The sequence below is a fragment of the Chiloscyllium plagiosum genome, unplaced genomic scaffold, assembly GCF_037043375.1.
Source record: "Chiloscyllium plagiosum isolate Xiang-an unplaced genomic scaffold, Cpla_swu_hap1 HiC_scaffold_3, whole genome shotgun sequence".
NCBI lineage: Eukaryota > Metazoa > Chordata > Chondrichthyes > Orectolobiformes > Hemiscylliidae > Chiloscyllium > Chiloscyllium plagiosum.
Window position 1 is genome coordinate 69,894,595 of NW_028270141.1, and position 14,278 is coordinate 69,908,872.

Here is a 14,278-nt window from a genome sequence, read left to right on the forward strand (position 1 = left end):
CACACACTGGCACCCTATACACACACACAGGCACCCTATACACACACACACATGCACATACACTCCAATACACACACATACACACACAGCCACTCACACACATTCCTACAGGCTCACACACTCCCACATGCATCCTCTCACAGATTTAGACCACTTTACACTCACACACACACATACACATACACATACACTCTCTCTCACAGACACTCGCAATCCCCCACCCCAAACACACACACACACACACACTCCTACAGACACACACACTCCCACACTCACACATGCGCCCTCTCACAGACTTAGACACTTTATACTCACATACACACACAAATACACTCTCTCTCTTACACACTCACAAACCCCACCCCAGACACACAGACACAGACACACACGCACAAATACCCACATGCACACATATACATATACGTTTGTGGGGTGAATTTGTACTTGCAAAGTTATATTGTACTTTGCACAAAAAACTGCATGAATCCATGTGAGGCTCTGTTAACTCACTTTTTAAATTAGAATCAGTCTAAACATTATGGCACAGACAGGGAACACGGGGCTAACACCTTCAACACATTATCCGGCTGACGCCAATTGTTACAGTTAACCTGAGAATGTAACTTTTAAAAAAAGCTTTGTGATTTATGTATGAAAGAAGTGAAACTATCATGGTCATTCTAACAGACGAAAGACTCAACAAACAATCAAGGTATTTTTCAATGTATAATTTCAGTTACATCACACTGTAAACGTCTGCTATAAATTCTGTGCCTTACAATTGTGTACTTCACAACCATCTGATGAAGAAGCGTCGCTCCGAAAGCTAGTGCTTTCAATTAAACCTGTTGGACTATAACCTGGTGTTGTGTGAATTTTAACTTTGTACACCCCAGTCCAACACCGGCATCTCCAAATCATAACTTTCTAATGTTCAGATAAATTTATGGTTCACTTTGCCTACATTTCCTTAACTTTATAACCACCCTACAGTTGACCTATAGTTTCTCCCTGTACAACAATTTCTGGGTTCTCAATTTCTCAAGCTTGTTTTCAAGTTCAAATTTATGGCTTTACCCTTCCCCAACTCTGTAACAGCTTCCTGCCAAATAATATGTGACAATACTACAACTTTTAGCATTTATTTTGAACTGGGTTTTTTTTAAAGAAGAGAAGTTGAGACAGAGGTGTGAGTGGTCTGCTAAAAGCCAATAACGTAAACAGTTTGTGAGGCCTTAGGTTTTTTTTAAAGTTGGAACAATAGTAGTAGCCTGAATGGGTGTAGTCAAACTCCCACAGAACCAGGATTTTACTTATAGCTTTCAGCAATTATTGGAATCTTGAAGCTGAATGTGCAAGGTCTTACTGCTTTCTCTGTTCCAGCTAAAAGTTGGAGTTCTCTTCTTGCAGCTGGAATTGCATGTGAGACAATCTGTTGTACTGAATTTGCCAAGGAGGTAATTATGAGATGTTACTATATTGGAACGATTGCTGTCTAGTAGTTAAATAATTTATTATTCTAATCGAGTTAAGTTTTTCTAATTCTTCTTTCTTTTGTTGCATTTTAAGTACATAGTGTATGAACAAAGTGTGTTTTGCTTCAAACCTGGTAGTTTGACTGATCAAATTGCATCTGGAATGCAACACCTACCACTTGCCTTTAAGTTCAAAGTTACAGCCTAGGCTGTCTTCTTGAGATGCTTTGAATGCATTTGGTATGGTCCATAAAGTTGCTATTCTTTTAGTTCACCACATCCTACGATTCAATCATTCAGCCATCTCCTTCCTTTTCCCTACACTCCAAAACATCTGCTGTGAAATTATGGTCATCAACACATCATAAGACAGACTGAGACCAGAGTCTTGAAAAATACAATGTGTTCAATGGCAAGGCTTACTTTGTATACCGAAGGTCACAAAGTCATACAGCATGGAAACAGACCCTTCGGTCCAACTAGTCCATGCTGAGCATAATCCCAAACTAAACTAGTCCCGCCTGCCTGCTCCTGGCCTATATCCCTCCAAACCTTTTCTATTCATGTACTCATCCAAATGCCTTACTTTCTAAATGTAACAGTCTTCTATTCTATCCAAATGCTTATTGCATGGAAAAAAGTTGGCTTGAAATGTCTAAGTTGAAAAATGTGTCACTGGAAAAGTGCAGGTCAGATAGCAACCAACATTTTGGGTATAAACCCTTCATCAGGAATGTCTTGTTGTGTAGACGGAGCTAGAAAGAAATCATATTAAGTATTGCAGGAAATTGTAGACACCAAGAGTTAATGAAATAGGTTTAGTGTTAATGTTATGCTAATTGTATTGTTAAACTTAAAGATAAACAGATGGAGGGTACTGATTAAGTATCTTGATCACATTTAATTAAAATGGGACTTTAAGGGTGGTTCTTTAATTAATTTAGTTTACTCAAGTATAAAGAGATACTTGTTCACTGTCTCTTCAACTACACAAAGATATTTCTGAGACACTGGGATGTTGGTAGATCAGTAGGAGGCAGAGCTATGTAATGCTGCATTATGTGAATAAACACACTGACAAGAAATGGATCTGTGTCTAGTTTCATAGTTCACATCTGGCTGGGCTGCATTTCACACTTGGGAAGTGGCTTGATAGCTTGATACTGGACTCTCAAATGCATGTTTGTACATGAAATTCCAAAGGTTCTCACTATTCCAATTTCACTTATTTAAATAGGAACCACTAAAGAAAAACTTGCTAAGCCACAAAATACATCATAAAAACATTAACCAATCTAGACGATAGAGGTAAAATTGTTCAGTTTACACTCATATGAATTCGGAGCAGAAGTAGGCCATTCAGCCCTTCAAGCCTCCTCCACCATTCAATAGGATCATGGCTGATCTGTTTCTGTTGCGAATTCCACATTCCCATCTATCACTGATAACCATCTACCCTGCCAACAAAATCAATTGAACCCTGTCTCCACCATCTTCTGAGGCAGATAGTTCCAATGCCATAACCTTCTCAGGAGAACATTTTCCCCTCAGTCTGTCCTAAAAGGGTCAACCATAATTTTAAAACAGTAGCCCCTGGTTCTGGACAAACCCACAAGAATAAACATCCTATGTGCAGCCGCCCTAGCTTTACTCCCCTCAGCTAAGTCATTAATATAAATGACAAATGGTTGAGGGCCCTGTGGGACCACACTTATCACATCCTGTTAATCTGAAAAGATCCATTTTTGCACACTCTATGGTTTGCCAGCCGGCCAATCTTCCAGCCATGTTAATGATTTGCTCCCTCCAGCATGAGCTCCTACTTTGTGTAATAACCTTTCCATGAAATCTACATAACTACATTGTTAGACCTCCTGATATCAGATCAGAGTGGAATAGACTGTAATCATAGATAACTCCACAGCCCAGTAGCCAACCTCACATCTGAAAGTTAGCATACAATGAAAAACGCCTGCAAAGAGTGACAAAGTCCTGACAGCGGGCAAAGGTACTTGTAATTGACATGACCTCCTGCGATTCGTGCTGCTGATTTCACATTTAAAAGGTCAAGCACTATCAATGCAGAGCTGCACTGTGTAGTTCTTTGGAATTGCACCAGACATGGTAGCCAGAGGACAACTGGCGAAAGCGAGACCTGCAGATGCTGGAGATTAGAGTCAAGATTATAGTGGTGCTGGAAAAGCACAGCAGGTCAGGCAGCAGCCGAGGAGCAGAAAAATCGATGTTTCGGGCAGGAGCCCTGAATCAGAAATAAGGCTGGAAGCCTGGGGGATGGAAAGAAAAATGGGAGGGGGTGGGGCAGGGGGGGAAGGTAGCTAAGAATGCAATAGATTAGATTAGATTCCCTTGGTGGATGGAGAAAGAGGTAAAGGTGATAGGTCAGAGAAGAGGGTGGAGCAGATAGGTGGGAAGGAAGATTGACAGGTGGGACAGGTCATGAGGACGGTGCTGAGCTGGAAGGTTCGAACTGGGGTAAGGTGGGGGGAGGATGAAGTCCACATTGATGTCCTGGGATTGAAGGGTTCCGAGGCGAAAGATGAGATGTTCTTCCTCCAGGCGTCGGGTGGTGTGGGATTGGCACTGGAGGAGGCCCAGGACCTGTATGTCCTAAACAGAGTGGGAAGGGAAGTTGCAATGTTCGGCCACAGGGCAGTGGGGTTGATTGGTGCGGGTGTCCCAGAGATGTTCCCTGAAGCACTTTGCGAGAAGGCGTCCAGTCTCCCCCCATGTAGAGGCGACCGCATCAGGAGCAACGTATGCAATAAATGACAAATAGAAGATAATTGGGACCTGCTTTGCTGACAGGAAGCCCAAGGTCCTCCTGGACGGCATGGTGCAGGGCAAGAATGTAAGAACAGGACTTGCAGAGAAGACCACACCAGCAGACCTTGGTCTAAGATTGCCATCTAGGTCAGTGCTGGTAATTGGGACTAGATCAGTTTAGGACATCTGCTCGACATGGACGAGTTGGACTGAAGGGTCTGTTTCCAGGCTGTACAATTCTATGACAGGCAGATATGGAAGTGGGGTAGGGGAGCTTTGTCAGCATGAGATGGAATAAGCACAGGCACAAGAAATGATCTTGGATTGGAAGATGTAGAATCCATATAGGTCAAGATAAGAAATAACAAGTGGAAGACGACATTGGTGTGAATAGTACATAGGCCACCGACCAGTAGTTATACTGTAGAATAAAGAATAATATCACGCAGAACAATAATCCTAAAATAAATGAAGAACTATGGATGCTGGAGATCTAAAAATAAACAAAAACAGAAATTACAAGAGAAACTTAATAGGTCTGACAGTTATCTGTGAAGAGGAAACAGAGTTAACATTTAAATTCAGCATCAGAACAAGAATCATATTGAATTTGAAACAGTAAGCCTGTTTCTCTCTCTCAGATGCTGCCAGACCTTCTAAGTTTGCCTAACATTCTCTGCATTTGTTTCCAATTTCCAGCATCCGCACTATTTCGCTTTTATGTATAATTCTTAGGGGGATGGACAAGGTAAATGCAAAGGAGGCTGTTTACCTGGTAGGAAAATCTTGGAGCAAAGAACATAATCTTAAACTAAGAAGTTATTGATTTAAGACAGAGATGAAACCCCACACTAGGGGAAAAGCACTAATGGAATTTTGCAGATTCCAAACTGATTGGAAATTTTTGCCCCTTGTTTGGCAGCCCAAGACAATCATCTATGAACACTCATATTCACATTCTCTCTACAAGAAAACAGTTTCCCTAATGCCCAGCTGAGATCTTAAACTCAGCATCTGTGACTTCGGAATACAAAGTCATGCATACTGTTATAACAGCAAGAGACAACCCAGTTTTATAAACTTTGGTTCATGAGATTGTCCCAAACCAGGCTTCATACATTCTCCACAAGGTGACCTACAACACTGGATTTGGAGGAATGACAATAGTCCTACCCTTCTGGGCACTGAGGTGTGTCAACATCTTCACAGTCATCCTGCAACCAGGTTTTCTCACCTATGGGAAAAATATAATGCAAACCTTTAAATTAATGTCTTTTTAACACTTTAGAAAAATGTTATTGCCATAAATATGTCTCAAATTAGTCTTTTCACAAAATCGTACCTCTGTCTATTAATGTTAATGACAAACGGCACCATCTATTACATTACTGAATCACTGAATTCTTAACATAATAAATTAAACTTTGCAAATACGCAAACATGTGATTTGATGTTTTAGTTAAAGATTAGCTCACAATAACTTTGAAAACATTTCAATCTCGCTATCAAATGTCACAATGTTCTTTCTCAGAGCACTAATACCAGATATATCTGACTTCTCCCACTCCCATTTAATCTACTACTGGTTAACTCCCCGCTATTACTGAAACAGGAAGGACACTGTAACACTGCTTTAAAAAGGGTGATAGCATCAGTCTATTTACAGGACAGAATAATTTTGTGAAGACTTCTGGAAATAGCTTTTCCATGGAACTACTAGATGAGGGTTTAAAAATATAAACAGTCATATTTTTCCGATTAACATCAGAACAAATTTGACTGAAGGTAATCCTTTTAGATACCAACCTACCTGTCTTAAGATTTACCATGTCAGAATTCAGAGGTTGAACTGACCTGAATATGCCCAGGGGACAAACAGAGAGGATTGGAGTATTTTGAGAGTTAAACTGTATAGAGGATCCAAAACTGTCTTGACAATGAATGTGGAAAAGTAAGTGTGTAAGTTAAGGGTGGGTCTAGGTTTAGAGGTAAGTGAGTGAGAGAGCAGGCGACTGACTGTGTGGAGTTGCACGTTCTCCCCGTGTCTGCATGGGTTTCCTCCGGGTGCTCCGGTTTCCTCCCACAGTCCAAAGATGTGCAGGTCAGGTGAATTGGCCATGCTAAATTGCCCATAGTGTTAGGTAAGGGGTAAATGTAGGGGTAGGGGTATGGGTGGGTTGCGCTTCGGCGGGTCGGTGTGGACTTGTTGGGCCGAAGGGCCTGTTTCCACACTGCAAATAATCTAATCTAAAAAAAATGCCCCTTAGTTCTCTTTCATATCTTTCTCCTCTCACCCTTTCATATCTTTCTCCCTCTAGTTCTGGATTTCCCCGCGACCCCAGGGAAGAGACTTTGTCTATCCATCCTATCCATGTCCTTCATGATTTTATAAAACTCTATAAGGTCACCCCCTCAGCCCCCAATGCTCCAGGGAAAACAGACCTAGCTTATTCAATCTCTCCCTATAGCTCAAATCCTTCATCCTTGGCAACATCCTTGTAAATCTTTTCTGAACCCTTTCAAGTTTCACAACACCAAATTTGCATGCAATATTCCAAAAGGAAATTCCATTGGCCTAACCAATGTCTTGTACAGCTGCAACATGACCTCCCAACTCTTGTACTCAATACTCTGACCAATAAAGGAAAGCATATCAAACACCTTCTTCACTATCCTGTCTACCTGCGACTCCACTTTCAAGGAACTATGAACCTGCACTCCAAGGTCTCTTTGTTCAGCAACACTCCCTAGGACCTTACCATTAAGTGTATAAGTCCTGCTAAGATTTGCTTTCCCAAAATGCTGCACCGCACATTTACCTAAATTAAACTCCATCTACCACTCCTCAGCCCATTGGCCCATCTGATCCAGATCCCACTGTAATCTGAGGTAACCCTCTTTGCTGTCCACTAAACCTCCAATTTTGGTGTCACATGCAAACTTACTAACTGTACCTCTTAAGCTCGCATCCAAATGATTTATGTAAATGACAAAAAGTAGTGGACCTAGCACTGATGCTTGACTTGTGCTGTACATCTCTATGCCTCTATACCCCATGTCTTTACAGATTGCTCCCTGCCCCTTCACTTCTGCTTGCACCAACAGCAGGAGAGATACAAATGAGATACCATCAAGTGTAGATTGCTCATTCACGTCAGTCCACGTTAATGTTTAACACCTACATGGAGATCCTTAAAGACATTTGGCAAAATAACTTGTGGGTGAGGGTCCATGAAATTGCAATTGTAAATTGCAATTGTAAATTATCCCATGCACAATATTATCTCTGAACTATATTTCCAAGCGATCTTTTATTTGACTTCACAAAATAAACAGGAACAATCTGCCTCTGATTGCAACTAGCTGAGAAGCAGCAACTGGTTCAGCACATTTCTCAGTTGTGGTGGGACTCAAGCAAACATTCCTACCATCAACATTATGAGTTTCAACTCATTGCAATGGCAAAGTCACCATAAAATGAATTAACAGCCACCGCTTGGCAGAAAACATCATTTGAAGCCAGTTTGTTTTTCAGTTTTCTCAAGTCAATTAAACCCTCAAAACAGGAAATTTCTTTCCCACAGAACCTATTTTCCAAAATTGGACTTGTGCTCACACAAGAGAATGTACAGTTCCAATTACTTAACTTGAAACCACAAGATTTATTTTTATCTACAGCTGTAAGATTGCATTTGCTGAAGATTTTCTGTGGTGCTCAGACAAGGATGTGGCTGAAGCTTTTAGAATATTTGCCTTTTTACCTAATTGAAGCTTTCTCAATATAATGTTCCTAAATTTAATTTTGTGTTTCAACCCAAGGTTTTCCTTTTAACATTTGAGTTCGCTAAAGGTCTGTCACCAATTTGCATTTGTATATTATCTTTAACACAGAGAAATAAGCACTGAAGTCTTACTAAGCAAGATGCATTTTAATGAGTGTCTTTAATGGAGGAAAGCAAGGAAGGTTTTTGGAAGGACTTTTAGAGCTAAGAGTCTCCGTGTAATTTCACAAAGACTATAAACAATATGTTAATCTGTGACAGAATCTTAATCCAAAATAATAGTTGTTTAATGTAACATGTAAATGTGGCGCATCATGGTAGTATTTCTACTGGTGCTCAGCAGACAAGGCATTCCCTTAAAGTAGGTGAATGGTGACAGTATGTTGAACACTGCAGCACCACAAATCAGCTCAATTACCATAAGAATACAGGCCACATAATACAGAAGCTGAATTAGGCCATTCATCCATTGAGACTGCTCTGCCATTCAGTTAAGGGAAATGCATTTCTCAAGCCCATTGAGAAATAACATTTGACCCCCTAACTAATCCAAGAACCTATCTATCTCTGTCTTAAATACACTCAATAACCTGGGCAATGAGCTCCACAGAATCACCACCTCTGGCTGAAGGCATTCCTCCTCATCTCGGTTTTAAAGGGTCATCTCAACATTACAAGGCCGTGCCCTCTATTCTCTCCTACTAGTGTAAACATCTTCTCAATGTCCACTCTATCCAGGCCTCCTCATATTCTGTAAGTTTCAATGAGATCCCTCCTCATCCTTCTAAACTACATTGAATACAGACCCAGAGTTCTCATATGACATTCATCCCCAGGATCATTCTTGTAAACCTCCTCTTGAACCCCTCCAAGGCCAACACATCCTTCCGCATATATGGGGCCCGAAAACTGCTCACAATATTCCAAATGTGGTCTGACCAGAGCCTTATACAGCCTCAGCACCACATCTCTGTTCTTGTATTATAGAAGTCTTGGAATGAATGCTAACATTGCACGCGCCTTTCTAAATGCAAACCAAACCCACATGTTAACCTTAAAATAATGTATACGAGGACTCCTAAGACCCTTTGCACCTCAGATTCCCAAAGCCTTTCCCTGTTTAGAAAATAGTCTTCACCTCTATTCTTCTTACCAGACTTTACACTTACCCACATTGTATTCCATCTGCCACCACTTTGTCCACTCTCCTAACCTGTCCAGGTCTTCTGCAGCATATCCACATTCCTCAACACTATTTATTCCTCCACCTAACATTGTATCATCTCTAAACTTAGCTAAATGCTCTCAGTTCCTTCATTCAGAGGGTTAATACAGATGGTGTATAGTTGCGCCCCAACACCGACCTCTAAGAACACCACTGGTCACCAGCTGCCTTCCAGAAAAAGGCCCCCTTATCCCCAGTCTGCCTTTTATCAGTTAACCAATCCTTGATCCATGCTGGTACATTGCCCCGAACACCATGGACTCCTGTCTTACTTCATTGCCTCCAGCGTGGCACCTTGTCAAAACCCTTGTGGAAATCTAAATAGATCATGTGCACTGGCTCTCCTTTGTCTATCTTGCTTATTACCACCTCAAAGAATTCTAACAGCCCTATTATACCATGCACTTTGAAGTATTCCGCCATCTCATCCTTAAGAATGGACTCTAAAATCTTATCAATGACCAAGGTCAGGCTAACGGGCCTCTAATTTCCTGTATTCTGCCTCCTGCCCTTCTTAAATAGGAGGTTTATGTCAGTTATTTTCCAGTCCTCTGTGACCCTCCTTGACACCAGTGACTCTTGAAAAATCACCAATGTGTCCACAATCACTTCAGCCACCTCCCTCAGTGCCGTGGGGTGTAGTCCACCTGGTCCAAGTGATTTATCCACCTTCTCCTTAGTGACAGCCACTACATTCACCTCTGCCTGTTGACTTTATTGAAGTTTCGAAACGTTGCTGTTGTGATACAACTTATCAAATTTTGGACTACTGCTTCAAGAAAAACAAACCAGTTTAAAATAAATACAGGCAGTTGGGTGTGTTAGCATTTTATAAAAAGAATAATCCATCTTGACATCATAGAGAGGTTGCTGTTGAGGCATGCAAGGTCTGTCTATAGAAAAACGTTTCTTCAAACAACAACTGACATAAATATTAACAGCATCAATCAGCATGGTTTAATTTAATATTTATTTGTGCAAATTTTCTTTTGTAAAAAGGTTATATGTTGCACAGATTAGCTCAGCTCATCGGGATAGCTAGTTTTGCAATCCAGAATGATGCCAACAGAGTGTGTTCAATTCCCATACTGCCTGAGGTAACTACAAAAGGATAGTCCTTCTCAACCTTTGCCTAAGTCTGAGGTATGGTGATGACCCTCAGGCTAAAACACTGCCAGTCGTTACTCACTAAAACCAAGCACGTTATCCTCCTAATCATTTATGTACACCACAAACAGCAGAGGTCCCAGCACTGATCCCTGTAGAACACCATTAGTGCCTGGAACGTGCTGCCAGAGGAGATGGTGGAATCAATATTCAAGCAGCACCTGAACGAATAGATGAATAGGAAGGGAATACAGATCCTGGAAGTGAAGAGAGTTTTAATACGGAAGGAGAAAATGTGTTGGTGCAAGCTTTGACGTTCCTGTGTTGTATTGTCCTTTGTTCTATGCAGAATGTAAAGCTATCTTACTAAGGTCATTGAGTCATAGAGCTTTTACAACACAGGAAGAGGTCCTTCAGCCCATTATATCAACACCGGTCATCAAGTAGTTATCTGTTCTAATCCAATTTCACAGCACTTAGCCTGTAGTCTTGTGCATAACCTCACACTTACCCACATTATATTCCATCTGTATGCTTTACTGTCTGAGTGTTCATCTAAATAGTTCTTGAATATCTTGAGGGTATGCTATTATGCAGTGAATTCCACCTTCTGGATGAAATTATTTTTCCTCAAATTCCTTCTAACTTAAAACTATACCACCTGGTTATTGATCCCCATCTGTCCTATAAATGCTCTTCAGAACTTTGCACACCTCAACAGATCATCCATCAGCCTTCTCTGTTCTGAGGAAAACAACACTAAACTATCTAATCTCTCTTTATAGCTGAAGCATTCCAGCTCAGGCAACACACTGATAAATCTCCTATGTGGAGCAAGCACATTGTTCCTATAATATGGTGACCAGAACTGCACACATTTCTCCAGGTGTAACCTAAATAACATTTTATATAGCTCCATCATCACCTCCTTGCTCGTGTATTCAATGCCTCGACTAATAAAAGCAAAGTTTCCCACATTCCTTCTTAAATATGTTATCTACCTGTTCTGCTGCCTTCAAGATTCCAAGGGCATGAACCCCAAGGTTTTTCTGATCACCTGCACTGTTGTGTTTTTATGATTGGGTCATTGACAAACTAACTTGTAGCTAGTCTGATTTGTGTGTTCTTGACCCACAGCAAAGTAAGTGACAATGAGCTGCCTCCGAAATGCCCCAGCAAGCCACTGACTTATGCAAAACCACAGTGAAAAAGACTAATAATAAAAAAAATCTCATGTCTTCAACCTAGACATCGCAGTCAGACCATGATTAATGCATTCCCATACTGTCGACTCTGCACTGGACTCTTTTTAATAGCTAGGTGAAAGTGAGCACTGCAGATGCTGGGGATTAATGCTGGAAGTGTGGTGCTGGAAAAGCCCAGCAGGTCAGGCAGCATCCAAGGAGCAGGAAAATCGCCACTTCATTCCTGATGAAGGGCTTTTGCCTGAAACATCAATTTTCCTGCTCCTCGGATGACGCCTGACCTGCTGTGCTTTTCCAGCACAACACTCTCAGCTCTTATTAATATCTGGTGACTTGTGCACAATTTGTGCAAGCGCTTCTACTCAATAGCCTGATTTGTCATGCTCAGAGGCTGTTAGATATGATTCTATGATCCACACTCTTTCATCTCTAGCTCAGAGTATGTCTCATTCCACTGGAGAGACAGATCCAAAGGTACGATTATGCAAAAGATATTGAGGAAAGGCTTTGGACCACATGAAGTTTTACACCATTAGTTCAAATTTGGCAAGGAAACTTTTACCAGTTACCATGTACTGCCAGAAATGTTGCTGGTGCAGAAGGTAACAGTTTTGAAAGAGTTAATGTTTGAGCTGTAATGAGCTCCAATCAGTCTGAGAATGTTACACAGCCTGACAGCAGAGAATCAGATACAGGTTGTTCTGCTATCACACGCATTTCATTAACACAAATTCATTGTAATGCAATTGATGAATTGGGGACACTGTTTCTAAAGTGTGAGTTTTAAAATGTGTGTTGGCTGTAAAGTGATTACATCACCAACTCTTTAAGCTCTGTTTCTAAAACACGATTTTTCTATAAGATTGTGTTACAGAAGAACTACCTGTAATTAGACTCTGGTATGGTGTTCTAATGAAGATGCACATATATTCTCTACCATTTGTCAGTATGAATTAACAAATCTAAGAATTAATGTAACCTATGTATATTTACCGGAAATAGGAAATTATAGACCAGCATGTTTCTCATCAGTGGTAGGAAGACTACTGGGAGAAAATTCAGAAGGAAAAACATTCTGCTTGGGATGCAAAGTCGGATCAGGGATAGTCAGCACAGTTTTGACAGAGGGAAGTCATGCCTAAGAAATTTGATTGAATGTTTTGAGGGGGTGACCAGGTATGTGGATGGAGGTAGCGCAGTACAGTTTTCAGAAAAACCTTTGACACATGGGAGGCTGATAACCAAGGTAAAATCCCATGGGATCCAAGGTAACCTGGCAAGGGGGATCCAAAATTTGCTTGGTGGTAGAAGGCTGGTTATCCAGTGGTGTACCACAGGGACCAGTGCTAAGTTCCTTATTCTTAGTGATATATACGCAGATGAGAATTTCGGGGGTGTGGAGAATGATAAGTAAGTTTGCAATGATGTGAAGACTAGCCGTGTGGTTAACAGTGAGGCAGAAGGTCTTACACTACAGGAAGATATGGATGAGTTGGTCAAATGGGCTGATCAGCGAACAATTTAACCTTGGAAACTGAGAGGTGATTCACTTTGGAAGAAGTAACAAGATAAAAAAGTACTCAATGAATGGCAGGACACTAGGAAGCTCAGAGGTATAGAGGGATCCTAAAGACTACTTGTCCACAGATCCCTGAAAGCAGAATAGGTTAATAGCCTGTGGTTAGGGATATATTTTGGATACTCATCTTTGTCAGTTGTGACATATGTAACAGAGCAGGGATGTTATGTTGGAGCTTACAAAACTTTGGTTCGGCCACAGTTGGAGTACTGTGTGGTTGCTACATTACAGAAAGGGTGTGATTGCACTGGAGGGGCTGCAGAGAAAATACACCTGGATGTTGCGTGGGTTGGAGAAATCTAGCTATGAAGAGAGGCTGGATAGGATTGGGTTTTTATTTTCATAGTGGCAGAGCACAAGGAGGACCCAACAGAGGGCATGGACGGGCATGCCAAAGTCTCTGTGGGTTAAAGAGATTGAGGGGGAAGAAGGGGGACTGTGTGGAAGATTCAGCATCATAGGAATGATCCAAATAAATGGATGACTAAAACTTTGATCTCCTATTTTAAAATGTCACAGGGAGTGGAATAGAGGAGCCAGTTGTCCTGTTTTCAAAAGGTATAATAATGGATTGGATTGGAAAGCTTCAGCTTCTGTCAGGTAGTTTTAAAACTGAAAACACAGTTAAATTGCAAGAGATCAGTTTGTACGTTTTCTTTGTTAGAGATGGGAATGGCATAATATTATTCACTGGTTCATCAGATACTGATGTGTTAATCAGATCTTTGTGGTTTTGAAATAAAGCTCAAGAAATTTAACATTCTAAACCTTTGTCAGTGCCATTGCTTACTCTACTCAAGTCTGAATATTTGTAAAAGTTCAAGCATTACACGAGACATCTTACATCCATTGCATTGCTTTCAAAAGACAACACCCTGATACTGCAACATTCCTGCCAAACTGTCAGCAGGGATTTTCTGTTCAAATCTATGGAGTTTGTCTTCAATCCACAACCCTGTGGCTCAAAGCCCGAAATATGACCACTGAGCTAAGACTAACTCAAATGGTATCAACTTTAAAATAATACTTACTTTGTATTATTTCTGAGAAATGTCTTTAATGGAGTCTCTTGTATCATGGAGTTACCCACGCAGCTCTAGAATCTCTCATATTGTTAAGCC

The 14,278-nt window shown here is 40.9% G+C and overlaps 1 protein-coding gene across 1 annotated transcript in view; it reads right to left on the minus strand.

Moving 5' to 3' along the window:
- The window catches only part of LOC122544234 (ectonucleotide pyrophosphatase/phosphodiesterase family member 3-like), a 148,676-nt gene that overhangs the window by 104,968 nt on the left and 29,430 nt on the right, over window positions 1-14,278 (minus strand). The window contains exon 3 of the mRNA XM_043683314.2: window positions 5,433-5,493. Coding sequence (XP_043539249.2) covers window positions 5,433-5,493 — 61 coding nt within the window. The remainder of the gene's footprint in view (window positions 1-5,432; window positions 5,494-14,278) is intronic.